The sequence below is a fragment of the Epinephelus moara genome, chromosome 13 (genome assembly GCF_006386435.1).
Source record: "Epinephelus moara isolate mb chromosome 13, YSFRI_EMoa_1.0, whole genome shotgun sequence".
Classification (NCBI taxonomy): Eukaryota; Metazoa; Chordata; class Actinopteri; order Perciformes; family Serranidae; genus Epinephelus; species Epinephelus moara.
In genome coordinates, this window is record NC_065518.1 from 26,393,504 (window position 1) to 26,415,430 (window position 21,927).

At 40.6% G+C, this 21,927-nt stretch overlaps 1 protein-coding gene across 1 annotated transcript; it reads left to right on the forward strand.

Annotated features, from left to right (window-relative positions):
- Positions 1 to 139: 139 nt before the first annotated feature.
- On the forward strand, positions 140 to 18,584 carry ubtd1b (ubiquitin domain containing 1b). Its single transcript, XM_050060937.1, has 4 exons — positions 140 to 907; positions 11,705 to 11,932; positions 12,053 to 12,210; positions 13,259 to 18,584. The coding sequence occupies exons 1-4, from the start codon at positions 826 to 828 to the stop codon at positions 13,526 to 13,528; spliced, it is 738 nt and encodes a 245-aa protein (XP_049916894.1). The 5' UTR covers positions 140 to 825; the 3' UTR covers positions 13,529 to 18,584.
- The last annotated feature ends 3,343 nt before the right edge of the window (positions 18,585 to 21,927 follow it).

The window sequence follows — 21,927 nt, forward strand, 5'->3', positions numbered from 1 at the left end:
TATAGTTATGTGATACTTCCGGCGGTGTCGACTTTATTTTCAGAGTCCTCCATTCATAATTGCTTTTCATCCTGACGTCAGAGAATCCAACACCTGCCTGCGTGCTTACGCGCAGGCGTAAAAAAGTTCGGTGGCGCAAGCTCCGCCGCCAGTCAGTCACCTTTTACCAGCAGAGAGGGAAGTATCGTTTTGGGGGTTTTAAGAAAACAAATCTGAAGACAGCGGCACAGAATTGAAGCAGTACACCGAGGTCAGCGGGAGACGGTAACTAGCCACTGCATCTGGAGGAAAGTCAACGTGCAGGGAAACGGTCACGGGTGCGCGGAAGTTTGTGTTTACTGATGTAGTAGTAGCTAGCTGGTTGGCCCTGTTAGCTTGTTAGCGAGGAAGGTGCGCGCTGCTCAGACTGCTGGACTTCAACATTTACAACTAGCCCAACTTAACAGCCAAGTTAGACAACTGTCCTGTTTGTGGTTATAACATTTAAAAACGGTTTGGCAGATGTTGCGGTGGCTTGTAGGTTTGGCAAACTCTTGTAACGTCAGTGCGGGCCACGAGCTTTGAATCTTGTGGGGTCGTGTCACACACAGACAGCACTGACACATAAAGAGAGAAAACGCATTTAAAGCCACGATCTTTAAAGTAAAGATCACTGCAGTCAAACATCCAAGCGTCCCTGTCTCTGCTGATACGGATGACCTATAGGTTTGCAACATTGGAGCTGCGACCCGTCCTCCTCTTCGGACCTAGTTCATCGTCTTCGCCCGTGATGGGCCCCCTGCTCAGCTAGTACGACGCGTGGAAACAATCCGCAGCCCTCTAACCATGGGAGGATGTGTGGGGAGATACTGGGAAGGCTGGGAGGACACACAGAGCCGAGGCTCGTCCAGGAACGGTGGACGAGGAGGTAAGACTACAGTGTGTGTGTGTGTGTGTGTATATATATGTGTGAGGTCCTTCACTAAATTATAACGTGTTTCACATTTTTACTCTTGCAAAACTACTACTTACACCTTCCGCCTGTCAGCTTCTCGTGATGGCATTGCAAATACATGGTAGTTCCCTCTGTTTTTGCCAGTTCCCTGTGTTAACCCCTGCTGTGTGACAAATGATGGCGTTTGGCCAGTGGCGCCCCAAGGGGTGCCCAGGAGGGCCATGCCCCCTTTAACAATTGCTTGAAGGGCAATTTTTATGCCTTTAAGAGGCTGTGCCATACTAATTTTTAAATTAGTGTGAAGACAGTGGTATTTTGTGAAACCAGACAACTTAAGACATCCGTTGGTGCCAGCCATGTTGGCGTAGCTTGTCGGGAAGGGGGCTAAATAATGCTCCAGAGTTAGGCAAAATTTTGGCAAGGGAACAACTAGTATGGCCATTTTCAAAGGGATCTCTTGAACCTTCACTTCAAGATATCTGAATGGAAATTGGTTGTATGGGTACCCACAAGTCCCTTGAACTTGAGAGGGCTTGTTCCCAGAAATGTTCTGCTTCTAATGATCAATGTACTCCTTCATATTAAAGTTGTATATTTGTCCTTTGAAGGAAAGGGACATGGAGCCTATCTGAAGAACAATTAATCATCTATCACATATACAAATACATAATACATTACAACAGGATTTTTGTGGAACTCAAAATGTTAACTGTACCAGTATTAGTCTGTGCATCCTCCGCAAGATCTTCAGTGGTCTCATCTGGTGACCCCTTTGAAAAATGTCTGTGGGCACCACTGTTTTGGTATCTGACAACTGTCCAGTTCTGCTTAGTTGCATGTATGTAAAGTACACACCCAATACATATTAAAGTGCAGAAAATGCTCATAACACCACTAGAGGTGGTTGAGACTCCTTGTATCCAGGTGTATTTCACTCCTGCGTCAGATTCAAATGCATCTCAAGTGACCACTTGTGATTGGGTTTCACCTCCTTGCGCACCTTTTGTTTTTCTGTGGACAAACTGACTGCTGCTAAATAGAAGAACAAGAAGACTAGTTGGTACGTCACTCTGGATGGTCTTCCTCCATGCTCAGGGATTCAGTTGCGTTCACAATGCACTACAAATCTTCTCTATATAAACTTGCACATTGGCATGCTTGGATCATTGTGTATGCTAATGTTGGTTGATTAGATAGAGATCATATTGGACAATGGCAAGTGCTGAAGTTCCTGATAATTTACACAACAGCAAGTAAAGCAGAAGGACATTGAAGGGCACCAGTAGAGATTTGGGGATTTTGGACGAATAGTCTTTTCTTTGATTGCTGGAGACACATTTGTAGCTGTAGGTGTAAGTGCATTACAATTCACCTGGATGCCGGCCTCAGCTCACATGACCAATGTAGAGAGCGTGTGTCCCCTCTGCAGGACAACACACAAGTCACCAGTTTTGTCTTGCTGCTTTTTACCAGTCACTTCACGGAGAAAGGTCTTTGCTCATGTAGCCAGCACACAGACTGTGCTCTTAAGGCAAACTCTACTACGCCAGACCCACTCTCAATGGTGATTACAACTGCACCCACGCAACACCTACATTTGTCTGACATTGCACCCATTACAAGGCTGATGATTTTCTCACCCAACAATTTCCAGCCTCACACTTAATCCCACAACGGTGAGCTTGTTGGGCCAACAGCTATCTAAAAATGATAGCATGGCAGCTCTGCAAGCACCACTTCACACTGCACTCCTAATGCATATGCAGAGACCAAGCAGGAGGCTGCTGTTGGCTGAAGCAAAGGGTTACATTGATTCCCGAAGTTGCTGATATATGTCGATTATTCACATCAGGGGCTGGAGTTCATGTCCATTAGTTACTTACCTTCCCGGAAGATAACATTCTTCTGAAGATAAACACTGGCTCACTGCCATGTTTTGTTCTCCTACACTTGTCTTTGATAGTGACAGATGGAATTTGGATTGCTGCTTCAGCACTTAGTGAGAGTAAATGTTATATTTACAACCAGACTAAACTGAATGACGCAGGCGCCGCGCAGCCAAATTGGCAGACGTTTTGAATTTCTGCATAGTTTGGGCCCCAGAAAACAATGTCAGTGATATTAGCGTGAGGTTTTATGATGTATGGTGTGATTATTAGAGGCTCTACACATCTGTCAGGTTATGAATGTTGTTATTACCTCACTTAGGATGGTAAACAACCTTTAGGCCCCTTCAGAGATGTGGTGAAACCTCCACTGAGGTCATTCCATTACTGTCACATTCAGCATATCCGGAGCTAAGAAGTTTCCTTTATAGTGACTGTTTAGGAATCTAAGTGTCTGTTATTCATTTGGATGCAGGTTCTGTCCCCTTTGTTTCCTCAAACTTTGCTGATGGAAAGTTTTTCAGTCTTTTTCCAACAGGAATTGTCTCCAGTTTACATCAGAAAGACAGAACATTTTTAAGAATGATTCCAGCTCTGTGCGTTTGTATCAGAAGTGGACTTTTCTGAACCCCGGCCACATGGCTGTGTTCCAGTTTGAACATCTGATACAGATTTTTAGAGCAGCAGAATATGACCTTCAAAATAATTTGTCTTTCTTTGTTTCCTGCCAAAGTGGCTGATGAATAGACTTTTTGAAGTTAAAGACTTCACAGCCAAGATTCTCTGGGCTTTGGTCGTGGCTCGTGGTAATTTCCCATCCTAAATTGGTATCAACACACCCTACGCACATGATACTCCCGATTAGACCAGGCTTCGATCAAACAAGTCACATCATGTCCTGTTGCGTCATTGACTGGCTTCTTTGACGGGACTGACTCTACGCTGCTGACACACCCTCATACAGACAGACAGCCATGTCAGAAGAAGAGAACAAGTACAACAGAAGATTCATGTGGTATTTCTAGATTTTTTTCATAGTATGACTTAATAGATTTTAGTTCTTCTAAAGCCGTAAAGTTTTTGCCCTTATTTTCTTTGGATGAACTGTATCTGTCATTTATGTTTTTTCTCTGCATCTCATGCCCTAAGGGATAAAAAACCCAATTTGCATGCCAAAGGTTGGAATATATATACCCTGGTAGAGCAGGGTTGGACAACATGTCCACTGTGTCTAAATAGCTAAGATTTATCGTCTTTTGAAGATCGCATGAGAAGCTAGGCTGATTATAAAGTGGAAGTGTTTGTTGGCTTTAATTAGCAGTGTACAGAAAAATAAAATATTGCACTTACAGGTAATGCTCGGTTAGCGGAAATGTTTATTGTGCGTTAATGATCGCATCTTTTTTAATGTATTGTCTGGCTTCCTAGTCTCTTTACAACAGTTAATTTATATATTTTCATTTTGGTCTGGTGGCCGGACAGAATAGACATTTCAAGTGGGGCTAGGTAGTGGATTGACAATATCGATATATATATATACTGGTATCAGCTAGATATAATCTTAGATTTTGGATATCATAACACCATAAGTGTTGTCTTTTCCTTGTTTTAAAGGCTGCATTACAATAAAGTGATGCCATTTTCTGAACTTACCAGACTATTCTAGGTGTTCTGTAGTTTGCCTTTACCCACTTAGTCCAGGGGTTGGCAACCTGTGGCTCTGGAGCCCTTCTTTATTTAGTTATTTTTTCAACATTTTAATTCTCATGTATCTTTGTTGTCGTCCAAAAGAAATTCTTACATTCTTCAATTGTAAAACTGTGTAGCCTATCCACCAAATTAAGTTTAAACATTTAATCAACTAAAATGTGCATCACTGGTGTATAGCCTGGCCTCTTTTCCCTTCAAATTTTGCTGACCCTCAATAGTGTTGGCTAGTCTTTAGTCTCTGAGCAAAGCTGCCTATGGATTCCAAATCCAAAAAGTAAGTCTTTGAGGAAAATAGAGAATTTAATAGTGCCGGGACAGATCCGTTTACTTTCACCGCAATTGCTACATAGTCGGAAGTACCAAAAATAACAAATAGTCAACGGCAAAGTAGTCACCTTGTGGTACAACATATTGATGAATGCCCATTTAGGCATATTAGTAATCGTAAGACTCAAATATGTTTTCTGGCTCCAGACAGATTTTTTTTATGTCAAAAATCGCTCTTTTGATAATGAACGTTGCTAACCCCTGACTTATAAATGATAACCACTTTACTGATGATTATTTATCAGAAATCTCATTTTGTAAATATTTTGCGAAAGGAGCAATAGTCAACCCCACAATCTCAATGCAAAATTTATATTGATATTAAGTATTTGGTCAAAAATATTGTGATATTTTACTTTCTTCACATCACCTAGCCCTAATTTCAAACCATTAGCACTAGGTTTTCAAGCTAGTATTGTATCAGTAATTAAAATCAGTCAGAAAATTGAGCTTAGCGCATGACTGCTAAATTTGGCCTGGCCGATGTGAGCCAATATGAGATTATTGCAGATATATAGGTATTAGTGTAAGTGTTGTCCATTAAGTAATAAAGTAAGTCAAGCAATGGTGCCATAATTACAAAGTTGAATGACACCGGAGAGTAAGCACGGACAAGTTAATTTTTCTACTGTAGTTACCCACTCAATACTGATTCGATCCCAATTTGGTAAAAAATGTTTGTTAGCCAATCAATACCAATGTATCTTAGCAAGTCATTTTTTGAGTTCTCATGAATTTGCCTCAAAAATGCAGTATAGACGAATTCGGCGAGCGATTTGTGTATGCCGCCATCTTGCGGCGGCGCCATTACTGCGGTGACATGTGTCAGTCATGAGTTCATTATGCTGTCATTGTAAACTTAAACTTACTCTCTGCAATGACAGCATCATGAATAGCTGGATTGATGATGTTAGACAGTGGCCTCCGGTAACTGATGAAGGTATCTTAAATCAATCAGAGACCTGTAATTGCCGTTTTTCTGGTCATCGGAGGCCAGGCGATCAATAAAATATTCTTGAATACCTAAAACAAAACACAAACATGTGTTGTTGTTTTTAGTCACGTAGCTTGTCCATAATGATTAAATGTCACGCTGCTAGCTTGCTAACGTCAGCACATGTAACGTATGCTAACTTTATATTACACAGTGTTTAATGATACAGTCTATTATCTCCCTATTACTCTAATCTTTCCTGCTTATCGCTCAAACAAATGATTAATTTCTATATTAATATCGGTACTCATTTAAGATACCTTCATCAGTTACCGCCACTGTCTAACATCATCAATCCAGCTATTCATGATGCTGTCATTGTAGAGAGTCAGTTCACAATAACAGCATAATGAATTGATGACTGACACATGTCACCGCAGCAATGGCGCTGCCGCAAGATGGCAGCATACACAAATCGCTCACCGAATTTGTCTATAGTTAACAGTTTTGCACTCCAGGATAGTAAGTTAGCATCAGTAGCTGGGTTATGTAGCTAATGCTGCAGTCGAACACAGTAGTATTATAACTGAACCCAGAAATAGATTTACCTAATCTCAAAGCATAGTTTGAGATGTTCTGTAGAAATGAACGCGAAAGACTTAAAAGCTAAAGCAGAGGTGAGTATGTCTCAGCTCCTCAGGGATATTAGAGGTCTACTAGGCTCTTGAAGCTACAGCGGTAAACAAGTGTATGTGAAATATTTTGTGCAGGCTTGTCGAAAACCAGTAACAGGATACATTGCATTTGTCCCTGGCCTGCTGAGAATGTTTTCAAAAGTAACATAGATGCTACACAGGACTTTGTCAAGGTAGGGAGGCTACCTTTATCTGCAGTTGCAGGAAGCCCAATGCACCGTTGTGGTGATAAGATAACCAGCTAAAAAGATGGCACCGTATGTGTGCGTTTGACTGCACGTGGGAGTGTATGTGTATGTGCATGTGCTTGTGTGTCCTGTGTCTTGTTAGGTTTGGGTGCACTTCTTTCTATCCTTTATAGAGGAACACAGAAAACACTCCTTATTCGTTGTTTGCCTCATGTCAGGGGAATGTAAGAAGCTGTTAAATGTCTTAGCAGGGCCAGAATAACAGTATGTGTTTTCCCAGGAGCAGGTAATCCTTTAACAGCCACCTATGAGTGTGTTGTGATGATCGTATCCTGACATACACCCTTCTATATGATCCTCATACTTTGTTTATGACGTATTTCATTAACTCTCATAGATACAGCATGTTTCACTGTAGCCTCGTCACGTGGCACCTGTTTTTATGAGCCCAGGCGGATGAAAACACCCTGATATTGCCTCATGTGTCTGTAATGCATTGCTTCATGTCTCTGTTTTGGTGTGCTTCAGTTACATTTGATAAACGGGCTATTTAGTGAATCACTTCCTTTTGTTGCCACCTGCTGCACACACACACACACACACACACACACACACACAGTCCACCTAACCACACTTATTTCCATAAAATGTAAAAGCCTGTTTAAATTTTATTTCTACCACTCGTTTGTTTCTTATAACAGGATTTTTTGGCAGGTCGTTTTACACAGTATGTTCCTCTGTCTTGAGTGTAACTAGCTTGTTATTCTTTGGGAATCCTGATTGCTGGAGGGCACAAAAAAATACACTGGCAAAAAAGATGCTATTCAAGTCTAAAGAAACTCAAAGGCATCCTAAAGCCTAAACTGTTGTCTCTGATTCTTAGCTCACATCCTGTTCTGATTATTTTTGTCAAACGTTTAAGTCCTTAGCTGTCCCACATCTGCTTGTGCTGACTTTACAGCATGTTGACCATTCAGAAAATATCCTCTGGAAATGTCATGTTGACTCAGTGTGTCACTGAAAGATAACCAGTCTGAGCTCTGAGTCAGTTTTCTTCGGAAATGGGAGTCACCAAAACACTACAGCTGAAATCACAGGGCATCTCACAGTGCAAGACTGTGACATTTTTCATTCATATTTTAACAGAGTTCATTCTGCTGTACACAATACGTAGCAAAACATTTATTCACATCACATAAGGAAAATGTGCATTATCATGTACGGCAGAAATAAAGTGCACCAAACTGCATATAAGCTGAGCCTTATTAATGGATGCACAGCACTATGAAGAGGAGCACTAGGGCTGGCAATATATTTGATTTTTACTACACGATTATTGTGTCCAAAATAGTTCACTATAACGATATTATCGCGATATCTATAGAAACGTTGAAATAATGATAATAATGCTCATCAGGCAAATTCATCTTTAACTTTGTTTATTACGCATTTTTTCTCTTCTTTGGCAAATGAATCACACTTAAAACAGGAGTGTAGGGAGGTGGAGAGTGAGTCTATCTGTACTAAAGCATGAAAAAAGAAGAATAGCACTTAATGGATGGTAAATAAGACTAGATGGCGAGAATGGAAAGAAACAGAAATTATTTAAGAGGCGCTGGATTACTACTTACATGATATTATCCTGTATTATCAGTAATTTATTTTCAAATATCATGGTTAATGATACAGTCAATACCAGTATATTACGTGCACCATTACGTAAACATTTTGGTAAATGCACTTATTCCATTTCTTGCCAAGAGTCAGAAAAATGATACAACTTGTGTCCAAATTTGATGCTGCATCCAGCAGTTTGCATCGCTCTGTTCAATGGTAACAAAATTTGCCTACCAGCTCACAACTTAACATTTTAACAAGGGTTAAAAACTAGTGGAAAAAAAACTTGGGGCCAACAGTGATATTGATCCTATGGGGAATACAAAAAATCAGATAATAGTAATTTCTATTTAACATAAACTAGCAATCTTGATTCGGAGCCCTTCAGTTTATTATTTATTAATCTACAACTGTGACCATAGGCTGTATACTAAAGATGAAGGACATGACAGCTCCTCAAAAGTAAAGCTTCAACATGTCTATCGCCCCCTGGTGGCTGGCTGCAGAATATGTCATAAACCTCAGGGACATGGGCCAAACTAAAAGATCAAAGTACACATCAAATAATTTTTTCCCAAAGATGGTTTCTGTCATTTTAGGTAGTTCTTATCATGCTAATGTATGTTCAAGGGTTCGCTTTTATGATGTATTTGGTTTTAATTGCTTACGGTATATGAAAAGGGGATGTGACATCATGATTGACAGCTGCGATTGACTCTCGATTGGGCCAAGCGGTTTTATGGACAGCAACTGGATACTTCAGCTCCACATCCTGATCACTACTGTGCAGACTTTGGTTTCAAGTGACATCACCTGCGCACGATGGCGGTGACCGTACCTTGGATATTTTGGAGACGTGTTGCTCATCTTTGTATACAGTCTATGATTGTGATTAATATGCATATTGAGCACGAGATTTTTTTTTTAAATCCACTTGTCAGCGCTTTCTGCTTGACAAACCAGTGTGTAATGGAGGCTCTGTTCCTAAGTGACCTCAAACCTCAAAGCTTCTGACTTGAAAAGAGGGTGAATATTTATATATTTTAAGGGTTTTCAGAGTCACACAATGTGGGCTCCCCGCAGACAAAATGGAGACAACTGTGCCCTACCCACACACACGCTCACACACACCACCCACATCGTAAACAGGAAGTGTCATTTGCCATGGGGTCAGTGAGTTTGCTGTTGGCTACAACTTGAGTCCTGTTTTTTGACAGAAAATTAATCTAAAAAAAATGGACGTTTTTCACTATTTTCTGATGTTTTATAGAGCAGATGAACAATTTAAAGAGAAAATAAACGACAGTTGAATACTTAACAGACTGAAAACCTCTGGTATAGTGTTGTTGTGTGTTTCGGCCCTGGGAACTGGAATAATATTGCATGTGTACCTGTGTGTCTTGAAGATATGGACCACATAAGGATAGGTAATTTTACCCCATTTGTCTTCTATACAGACACGTGTCCACTACCACTTTGGCTGAGTGGCAGTGAGGAAGCCCCTTTGCTTCACTTGGGATTCATTCCTTTCCAAGTGCTAATCCTACACCGCCCCACGTCCTCCACATTACTCCTCCTAAGCCGCCCGCACTATAAATAATTTGTTTGAAAGAAATGCAACCTCTTGGATGTGTGCGGCCTCCTTCATACTCCTCTTCATTTTCCATCCCTCCTCTCCTCTGTGACTGGCATCTCTGCCTCTTAGGCATTTGGAAATATAAGCTTTGGCTGGTTCAGAAGCTGCTTTTGATAAGTAGTAAAGGTGTTTATGACAACATAAACTGAAGTGACTGGCAGTTGGCGACCATTTAGAAAACACCACAGTTGTAACACAGCCTATTATGCTTAAGTACAACCCACAGTGGGGAATGTTTCACCAGGAAATTGCAGGTTTGGTAAATTGTGGTGTCTTTGTCATTTAGCAACAGCTTGCTGAATTGCTAGTGAATGTTAAGATGTTAACCTGCTGAATGGTAATCAGAAATGTTAGTGTCTTCTTGATGTTAGCTTGTTGTTTTTGTTTGTGACTGTCAGTCCTTCACTAATATACCGTAAGTGCTCTCCTGGCCTAGTGTGCTTTGTGTTAATATTGATGGTGGGAAACACAGGTAAGGTTACTAGAGAGACATAAGCTACACGTGCCTCATGCATATTGCAAACTCTGAATGACCTCCTAATTTTAGATTCGGATGACATAGTGTGGTGTGGTGGGGGGAGATGTTCTCTATCTCTGGTGACGGGTAGCGTTTCTCTCCACTGCCAAATATGATAAGAGATGAAAGCACAGGATATGAATTATATGGAATCCATGTAAATCATCTGTGGTACTGAAAATCCATTAAAAACGAATTTCCATAGATTCCACTTCAATCAGACGATTGTACATCTATATGATAGACAGAACAATTGATAACGTAGTGCAGGTATTATTTATAACATGAACTGTCTTAGCATTTTAGACTTGCGTTTGTAAATGTCTGACATTATACTTTTGTGGTCTGTACTTTCCTGTGTATGTCAGTCAAAGGAAAATTTCACCCCCTCAAACGGTCATTTGAATATCAATCACTCACCCTGTGTTACTTTCATTAGTGCGGAAAACTTTGTTTTTCTTGCATGCCTTGATGGTGAACGAAGAATCCAAAAACTGATAAAAAAAATTGATGAATTAANTCAAAGGAAAATTTCACCCCCTCAAACGGTCATTTGAATATCAATCACTCACCCTGTGTTACGTTCATTAGTGCGGAAAACTTTGTTTTTCTTTCATGCCTTGATGGTGAACGAAGAATCCAAAAACTGATAAAAAAAAAATTGATGAATTAAAGTCAAAGGGGGACATTGTTCAACAACAGCAAAACTATATCAAAACTTCCGTTTCTAAACTGTCGCACAACTTTTGCAGTATAGGACACATCTCATTTATCCAGTTGTCGCTCAGTACTTCCCAAACACAAAACCCTGATATTCAAAACTAAACTGAAAGTGAATCCAGACTAAGCTTTTCACACAATAACACAAACTAACAGATCAAGGCAGATCAACAGCTCCTGTGTTCACCCAAGTAAAATTACTGTTTTTGTCAATGGAGTCTGGCTTTGAGGTTTAGTTTAACTTAGTTTGGGAAGCTCTGAGTATATGACTGGATAAGTGAGACTTGGATTATACTGCACGAGTTGTGTGAGAGTTTGTAAATGAATGTTTTGATGTAGTTTTGCTGTTGTTAAAGGTGGACCTCTGCGACTCAAATTTATCAAGGATTTTCTCTGTTTTTGGATTCTTCGTTCACCGTGGAAGCATGTGAGGGGGAAAAAAGTTATGTTCCCGAATTCAACTTAACACATAAACAACTGGTTATTTTTGTGATGATGCATTCCTTTAATGTCACTGTCTCTTACTTCTTTCAATCACAGGACGTAACGAGCCTCTGAAGAAAGAGCGTCCCAAGTGGAAGAGCGACTATCCGATGACAGAGGGCCAGCTACGGAGCAAGCGGGACGAGTTCTGGGACACGGCGCCGGCCTTCGAGGGCCGTAAGGAGATCTGGGATGCCTTGAAAGCTGCAGCCGTGGCCTTGGAGTGTAACGACCACGAGCTGGCCCAGGCAATAGTGGATGGAGCCAGTATCACACTGCCACATGGTGAGGACAGAAAACACATAAATCACAAAACCACCCTAGTTCTTACTCGTCAAGAAAAATACTCTCACATACAAAGTCGGTAGAACAACATATCCTGTTCTCTCCAACACCCCTCTCCAGGTACTCTTGCGGAGTGTTACGATGAACTCGGGAACCGCTACCAGCTGCCCGTCTACTGCCTTGCTCCACCTGTCAACCTCATCTCAGAGCGCAATGACGACGACCCCGGCGATAGCCCCGAACCTCCTGTAGCACCCAAGAAGGAGTTCCAGCTCAAGGTACTGTCACAAGCACAGCTCCTAAAAGACTTACATGGTTGTTTTCACATTTTATTGGGAGTTGAGTGTCTCATCTTTGTATTATCTTTGTTCACACCTCCAACAAATGCAGCATACATATTGAAGTGATCATCAACATGTTTATCAAAGATAATCGAACTATCCAAAGTCCTGTAGCCCTTAATTACTGGTCCTAGGTCAGACAAGCTTGACAAAAAGAAACATGGCGATGCTTTAACATGTGTCTCTCAGTACTGTTCTTCATCATAACATGTATTTACATGAGTTTTTGGGCTGGATCACAACAGGGACAGCTCATGCCAGCTCTGTAAAGCGAAAGTCAAAGCGAATCAAGGTCCAACTGGGTATATGCCAGCCACTTCCTGTTTGAAATTAAAAGTCCTCATTTCAAATTTCAGCCCTGTAGCAATTCATACACGGGCCAGCCATATACTAGGTTTTGACCAAGTCTTGATTTTTTTATTATTATCATTTTTTAAAATGTGGGTTTCAACAAGCCTAACAAGTTCTGTCACGTCATCCATCTCATCATCTCTCAAGATTTTGCTCTTCTGATTTGATTTGAGCTTGAGCTTCCTACAAATGGGTCTCCCTGTTGAGAAGTGAGATGAACCTCCTGTGCCTAAAATGCGGTGGAAACGTTCTTTCATAATCACAACCTAATCACAACCTAACACAGCCTCCATAGTTTTTGACCTGGAAAGAGGCAGAAATGAGGTGAGGAGAAAACCAAAAAACTTAATAAAAACAACTCCTAATCACCAAGATGCTGATTTACCTGGAACTAATATTACCACACAACCTGTGTTTGGTGAAATATGGGAGGTAGTCGGCTGTGAAATTTGTACTTGGCAAATTACAAAGATGGCAGATTCGCACAGGGTTAAGATCACAGACCACCTCCACAATTCTTACAAATTACTAGATGTTCCCAGGTAATACTAGTCCTGTGTGGACAAGGCTTTAGTTTATCCTTGAAAGACAAATTTTACGCGTCAGTAATTTTCATACTTCCTGTTTGCCGTAGGTACGACTTTCCACAGGCACAGACCTGCGCCTCAGCGCCAGCATGGCTGACACCATAGGGCTACTAAAAAAGCAGCTGCAGGCCCAGGAGGACATTGACGCCGCCCACCAGCGCTGGTTCTTCTCCGGGAAGCTGCTCACGGACAAGACGCGACTGCAAGACACTAAGATCCAGAAGGACTTTGTCATCCAGGTCATCGTCAACCCGCAGGCCCTCCGAGGCCCCAAGCTGTCACCCACCAACACTGCCTCATCACCTGCATCTGAATAACGGAGGACACAGAGGACAGATGGAGGGATGGTGCAGTAGGTAGTGAGGTGGTTGGCGGACACTTAAGGACCAGAGGTGCCTCCGTGTTGCTGGATAACTTATACTTTTTAAGAACAGTTATTGTTATTGAAATAAAATCGTACTGTGGAGGTACAAAACTACTTTGGAGCAAAAACACAAGGAAGAAACTCAAAAGTGCTGCTTTCTGTCATCTGCCACGTGTCATTATAGTTTGGGGTTCTGCCGGGTTGTTCTTTAAGTGAATCCAGTCACCACACTAACGCTGGAGCTCCTCGTCCCCTTGTCTCTTTGAACCATCTCGAATTAAAAGCAGAACTTGTCATGCTGGTGTGCAGCCATTTCAACCACATACAAAACATGCACATCACGCTGCACATGCAGACTCCGCCTCTGCCCTTTTATCTGCACTAATGCTAACTAAGTGCCAACGGATGAACTGCAGAGGTGTTTGTGTTGGTTCTAAAGCACATTTCCACTATGATGCCCGTGGACTCTGCGCTGCAATCCTTTTCTCCTCCACAGAAACAGGAGGGGAAGGCGGAGAGGGATACTGAACTTCTTTTTTCCTTCTTTCTTTTATTGAGGAAATAATGTAAACAGAGCTTTTTTGCACATTTGAAGATTATAACTATACTTTTGTGGTAGTTTGTGTGCCTTCTACAAAATGAAACAAAAAAGGGTTAATGTCCGTAAAGACGCTAGTGTTACCGCTAGGCAAAGCCTTCTGTATTTTTTTAGATTCAGGAACTCTTAGATCAATCCAAGCTATAACTGCTGCCTTTTTTAATGATTTCAAGAATATTGCAAACAAAACATTTAATGTGTGAGTGCTGGCAGGTGTGTGCGTGTGCGTATGTATGTATAGGAATATGCATTTGGCCCATATGATACATTTCAGTACCACGTAGCTCAAAGACAAGACTGTTTCCCCGGTCATAGCTTTTCAGTCAATCATATCAAATTGTGCAGGGAAGGCAAAATTCCCCCACAAAAAAATACGATCTTAAAAGCTGCATTATTGACCACTTAATGACCGCCAGACCACTAGGGGGCAGCAACACAGCCCTGATGTAGTCAGTTCAGTTGCTTAGGGCTTCTTGTCCCTTTTCTCACCACATGATGAATGTAAAATCAGTATTCATTCATCCTCATCAACTTGATGTGGTCCTCAAAGGAAAGTATCTGCACATTTGTTTGCTCAGTGTTTGACTTTCTTCACCAGCATATAAACGGCTTGTGTGAGCCTGTTTGCCAGAAATGCCTGCCGACATGTTTTGGACATAGTCTGTGTAAAAAAAGTGGACGTAGCCTCCAGGTCTGAAAAGCAAGCCAGTGTGTAAGTTCCTTAACCCTGCATTCTTTCTAATGGCCAGCAGGGGGCGACTCTAAGAGAAGTATAATTGTATAGAAGTCAATGTGAAAACGACCCTACTTCTAACTTGATTTATTACCTCCGTAGACATCTTCCCTAAGAGTTTATGGTCTCAGTCACTAGTTTCAAGTCTTCTTCAATACAGTACGATGTTCATTTTTTAAGTAATATTCTCATTTAATTAAACAAGATACGCTTACTATCTTGTGATTGATGGGTCACTACCATGGCTCTCTGTCGATCAAGAGAGGTGTAGCCATGCGTATCCATCAGATCCACTCTCTTGTCCAAATATGATCATTTCTGGCTCCAAAAAAAAAAAAAAAACCCCAGCTAAAATGCCAAACTCGGCTTCGAAATGGTCGTCCACAAACCAATGGGTGACGTCACGGTTGCTACTTCCACTACTGTTACACTGTCTATGTTTTTTTGTTTGGGATTGGTGAGAACCATCAGGAGTCTATGTGGAGCGGTGAATCAAAACAATGAGCTTAGAGCCGCAAAGAGCGTTAGCATCAGGTGTTGATTCTCAGTGGAACCGGCAGTGCTAACAACTCTCATAGGAAGTTATTTATTTTAGTGTTTTATTAAGAAATATCACATAAAGGGACAGTCCACAGATTTAGACATGATTTGATTTGACATTAAAAGCAGATGTTGGACGAGTGACGGTCATCAACTTCATATAATTTTTCATTTTACTTATGTTACCTCTCAGTTGACAGCATCCTGTTAGCACCATACACCTGCATCAACATTAGACTTTTTGTTGTGTCTGGAGGGCAAAGGGAGGGACACTGTTTTAGACATTTTGTGACTATCAACTGTTTGCTTGCTTGAGCAGAAACGTTGCTTAAATTAAATAAAAGATAAATATGTACTTCTTAAAAGTCAGGTAACACAGTCAGTGTTTAAAAAAGCCATTTTCTCAGTACTTGCCTTTAACATGTATGTACAAGTACAGCCTCAGTGATTCTGACTGGTCATCATTGTGCAGCAAAAGATTATTGTTTTGGATTGTTCTTCCAGCTTTGTCACTAACCACAGTGGCTGCGGGGGACAGAAACAAATCAGCCACAGACAAAATTGCCTTGAATCATATACTGGCAGCTGATGGCTGAAGCTCCCATCAGGCCTGACAGTCTGATTGGTAAAACACATTTACACAAGGTGGCTACATTCACACTGCAGCTCAACTTGCACAGCTGAGATATTCCCCCCTCACATGTGACATATCAGATTTTTGTCTGAGCGCTGTGAACATCAAAAGCTGCATTTAGTTTCTTGCTCCCACAGATCATATGGACATGTAAGAAATTATATCTGGCAGCATGCAGACGTTTCTCTGAACTCTGAATTCACCATGAGCCTGAGACATTTATGATATGTTTGACTACACTGCAGCTTCTTTGAGCAGTGTGTTAGAACGTAAAGAAACATGACGCAACCCAGGAAGCTGATTGTTTTGCTGTTTCACATTTCTAGTGTGTCATTTTAAAGGTCCAGTGTGTAGGATTGAGGGGCAACTATTGGCAGAAATGGTATATAATCTTATTAACTAAGTTTTCATGAACTTATAATAATCTGAAACTAGTTATCATTCTGTTTTTGTTACCTTGGAATGTGCGATTTCTTTCTACATAAGGAGCGGGTCCTCTTCCGCGAAGGCTGCCATGTTGTTTCTACAGTAGCCCAGAACAGACAAACCATTTATGTTTTGACGTTGGCCACCATAGTTCTCCTACACGCTTGGCTCGTGGGCGATATTTCAATCGGTAGCAATGTTGCAACCTAAATACTAAATGTCATTAAATCCTACACTCAAGACCTTTAAGTTTTGAAATATCAAAGATTTTAAGGGGTTCACAGATCCAGATAGAAAATTCAAGTGTCCAGGGTTTTGAGTTGCTCATCTGAACTTCTCTTTATAGGATCACATTATTAGGGCTGTGGAGCGATTTTAAAAAAAAAAAAAAAAAAAAAAAAAAAAAAAGGATCTAATTCATTACATGCTCTGTGATTAATCTAAAATTGCATTACATCATTTTTTGCTGTCAGAGTATTTAAAGAAATGTCAGTTCAATTTAATTCCAACGGATGTGTTGTGGTAAAGCTGCTGGATTTTAGACACAATTGTCTCCCTGTCCTCTACAACCAAAACTGGTTTGCAGTCCATTGCAATCCATTTTGCAAGTTAGTCGGTCACAGGTAGACTTGCTGAGATTGCGTGTGAACGCCTGGTCGAGTGTGGCTTGACGAGGCTGACGGCTAGCGCTAGCATCAGAGGCTGTGCTAGCTCAGACCTCCAGGTTCGCTGCTAAATGCTTTGCTAAGAAGTGATATTTCAGGCTTTAAGTACTCCAATGTTACAAAAATTCCTTACTGCAGAAATTGCAGTGGTGCTCCTATCAACAGTTCCATCGGGGCGTTTTTTAAATATAAGTGTTCATTCACGGGGCCAAGCAACGTTGTCTTGTCTGCCTCCATCATGTGACACCGCTACTGTGGCCTTCAATGACGCACCAGATCAAAGGGCATCATTTTTTCTGTGATGAATTAAATCGAAATTAACAAATTATTTTTGACAGCCCTAATTATTATCACTGGAAGGAAGAAGTTTTCATTTCGCATCTTTAATTTAGGTGCCTTAATTTATAACAACTTGAGAGACTTTACTTTTGGCTTAATTTTCAAATCTGCAAAATCACTGAATTTGAGAGTTATGTTTTTTGAAATATGGGACGCTTGGAATTTCTATCTATTTGTGAACCTTTAAAAAACCACAAACAACAAAATTCAAGTTTATGAAATTGCAAAACTAGTGCAAATGTTACCCACAATACATTTCAAAGAGGGAAATTCAGCCCACATGTATCCTATCCCAGAGACTAGAGATGCAAAGATACAAAAATCTCGTCTTTGCATGACTGTCGCTTCCAGGTCATGTTCAGGTCAGATTTGGGTTACATCCCAGAATAGATATTCAGGCAATTCAGGGTTGGGAATCACGACCTGCTTTGTGAATGTATCCTGTATTGTGCTTGTCATGGTTGAACGCTCACAGTTAAGTATTTGCTGTTTCTCCCTCCACACACCAATCTGTAGCTGGATGTGCCTTGTTTTCATTCACCGCTCCTGCCACAATATTTTCAAGCAGTTTGATCATGGAGGGGATAAAATGAAACCATCAGAGTGAAACCTAACTGAGCCACAGCTCACCACATGAAGAAAACATTTCATATTATATAAAAATATCATAATTTTGTGTCTTTTCTGTGCAGTTTCAGCCTTGACGCTGATCACAATCACTCTGTCTGTTATTTCCAGGCCTTATTTTGCTGTTCTTGTACCAATGGTTCTTCTGGGGGATATTTCGTAATCATTGTACGCAAACTTGAATAAGCATTTTTCTCTGTATGTGCAATACAATAGACATAGACCTCATATCATTTTTGTTTTGTTCCTCTGACTCCACAGATTTCATACAGCACCAGCTATGAGTATTCAAGAAATGTCAATCAACAGGTCCAAGCCTGCTACAATCTGACGCCTCGTGTCAGAGAATCAGCTGTTTCCATGTTTGTCACTTTGAAATGTATTCGTCTTCTGATGGCCTCTCATCTTTCACAGAGTAAATATCTAAATATTAAAAATGCCTACACAACTTTTCTCTCCCGGTGTCTGTTTAGCATTCTGCCCTGCACGTCTCAGCTGTGAAGGTTAGGGTGCCATTGAGCCTCAGGGTGGGGAAAAGCTCTGTTGACAACTTCATCGATAGCGTCTCCTGTTACAGCGTCCTTGCTGCAGTGAGCTGTGATGGGTGTTTGTCCTCATGTCGCTTTCTGTCCCAATGCTTGCTCTGAGTTTCGACTCATTTTAGTAACAAGCAGTGGCCATTGTTTGAATCTATGAAGTGCAACATATCACTTCAGTGTAAAAGGGAATGGATTAAGGAATTTTAAGGTGTCAGTCCCTCCAGAAGAAACCCGCTCCACAGGGTCGTAGCAGTTACTGAAATCAATTTCTTTCCCACCAGTGATTTAATGTAGAGGTGGTTCCCATCCTGAGGGTCCTAACCCCCACTAGGGGTCGCCAAAGCTTCACAGGGAGAGCTCCACCTATATTAAGTATTCCAAAATCTTATTTCCATGACCTAGTAAAGCTTATATTTCATCGTCATATTTGGGAACATGAGATACTCTCTCTCAAAGGCAGAAACCAGAGAAATAAGTCTCAAACTTGTGACGTCATTAAGTACAAAGTCTGGAGCTGCTCCATAGACAATAAATGGGAGCCTAATATTGTGGACCCACAGACTGTTTTCTTTTTTATACGAAAATGATCTTTATTCTCAGCTCTGAAACAGCAAATGTCCCCATATGCTCAGAACATTCCCCTGAGTGCTCTCTACATCTCTCACAATTCATTGTCTATGGAACAGCTCCAGACTTTTTATACTGGGTGACATCACAGGTTTGAGTTTTAGCACTCTATCCTATGTGCTATATCGTAAGCAACTGGACTTGCTTGAGTTTCCTGAAGACATTTCGCCTCTCAAGCTCTCTCATCCTCTTGGATGAGCGGTGAAACATCTTCAAGAAACTCAAGCAAGTCCAGTTGTCTTTGATATAGCACTTAAGATCACCATGACCTAGATGACTGAGAATCTTCACCCACTTTTAGCACTGTAGATTTTGGATTAGGGAGAGACTTGCTCATGCAGGGGTGTAAGAAAATCATTCTTAAAAATATACAGTACACCCATCATTTCATTAATTCCTGTGAAGAAAACTGAATATAATTGTGTTAATGTCTGGATTATTATTCAAGATATAACCTAAAAAAATACTCACAGGATAAGGGCACAGTGAAGACCTGAACACAAGCTATATTCACAGAGCCTTCACTTTGCTGAACAGCTAGCAAAGTACGACTGTAAAACAACCAAAGAACTAATTCAATAAGGAGAGACTTGTTTTTATAGTAGAAAGAATATTTATTAACATATGTGCATAAGAATGAAAAATGTGAAAAGTCTTTGGCAATTAGTCCCCATGGAGATGGTATAATTTAAGGAGGGTGATGAATCCATAGTCGAATAAGTCTAATTTAGCTTACGAACATTACCAAAAGGTCTCATCAACAACACGTTTTACCATAAAGTGGCTACTCTGTTGTAAAGTATTTATGAATATTTGGTACTTTGCAGTGAAAGTAAACAAATTCCTCCAAGACTTTTCCTTTCTGGATTTTTGATTCATAGCTAGTTTCGCTAAGGACTCAAGACAAGCCACTGCTCTTGATGTTTGGCAAAATTTAGAGAAAAGGCGCCAGGCCATAGACATAGTTGACGAAATGTTAAAACATTTTTTAAATTTGTTGCTGACAGAGGCTGGAGGTGGAGGTTAGGCAGCAGCTGTCTGCCAGAATCTGCAGGTGGAGGTGGAGGCGGTGGCGGCAGTGCAGGTTGCTGACAGAGGCTGGAGGTGGAGGTCTGGTTGCAGCAGTCTGTCAGAATCTACAGGTGTAGGCGGCGGCTGCAGGCTGCTGACAGAGGCTGTGGATTTGGCAGAAGCTGTCTGTCAGAATCTGAAGGTGGAGGCAGCTGCAGGTTGCTGGCAGAGGTTGTAGTTGGAGGTTCAGATGCTGCAGGTGGAGCATGGGGCAGCAGTTGGGCGGTCAAAGCTCCTGGCAGAGGGTGGAGGCAGCAGACTGACAGGTGGAGCGAGGTGTGTCATCTTGTTTCACACATGAAACACTTAACTTAAAACTAAAATCCTTAACTTAAAACTAAAACACTTAACTTAAAACTACAAGACTTAACTTAAAACATCAAGACTTAAAACTACAAGTCTTAACTTCAAACTAAAATGCTTAACTTAAAACTACAAGATTTAACTTAAAACAAAAAGACTTAACTTAAAACTACAACACTTAAAACAGTTCTGAACCTTAAACTACAAACAATTTACAGATGTGAGCTAATGTAAGTGCTATTCAGGTTGCTGACAAAGGTTGGAATTGGAGGTTCAGATGCTGCAGGTGGAGCACAGGAGAGCAGTTGGGTGGTCAAACATCCTGGCAGAGGGTGGAGACAGGAGACTGACAGGTGGAGGGAGGTGTGTCATCTTGTCACACACATGAAACACTTAACTTTAAACTACAAGACTTAACTTAAAACTAAAATACTTAACTTAAAACTGCAACACTTCACTTAAAACAACGAACCTTAACTTAAAAGTACAAGATTTAACTTAAAACTAAAAGACTTAACTTAAAACAACAGGACTTAATGTAGAAACTACAACACTTAATGTAGGTTACTGACAGAGGCTGAACTTCATCTACCTCTAGCCTCTGTCAGCAACCTGCAGCCTTTGCCTCCAGCTAGAGATTCAGACTGATACCGTGGATCAAGAAGTAAAGTAACATATATATTAAATAATCTCATTTAGAAATACCAGCTGTAACATTAAGGCCACAAACATGTGCATCAATAATAATAATAACAATAATAAATATAATTCCTAATATAAAATGTACATGCTATTTTGATGGGCCCCATAGTTTACGCTATTGTGCACACAAGTCTCGTCACATGATCAGAGACTTGACATTGGATAACATCAACATACATATTAGCCAGCAATCATAATTGCATATCTGTGTATCACAAAAAAACCTGAAGAAAATGAGAAATTATTCATTTAATTTAACAATTTAAATAGTTTATTATGGTTTACTTGGAATAAGCATATTATTTTGTTATGGATGGTATTGACTATTTTACAAAAACACATGATGGAGATGGGTTTGCCTTTTTCAGGGGCATATATAGCAAATGGCACAGTTTTTAATTTAATGAGAGTTCTTTTGTGTCTCTGTGAGGTGCTTTTATCTTTGAGTTTATTTTGTGGCTTTTTTAGTCATTTTGTGTCTCTTTGAAGCCAATGTATGTCATTTTAGTCATGTTGTGTGTGTCTCTGAGGTAATTTTGTGTCTCTTT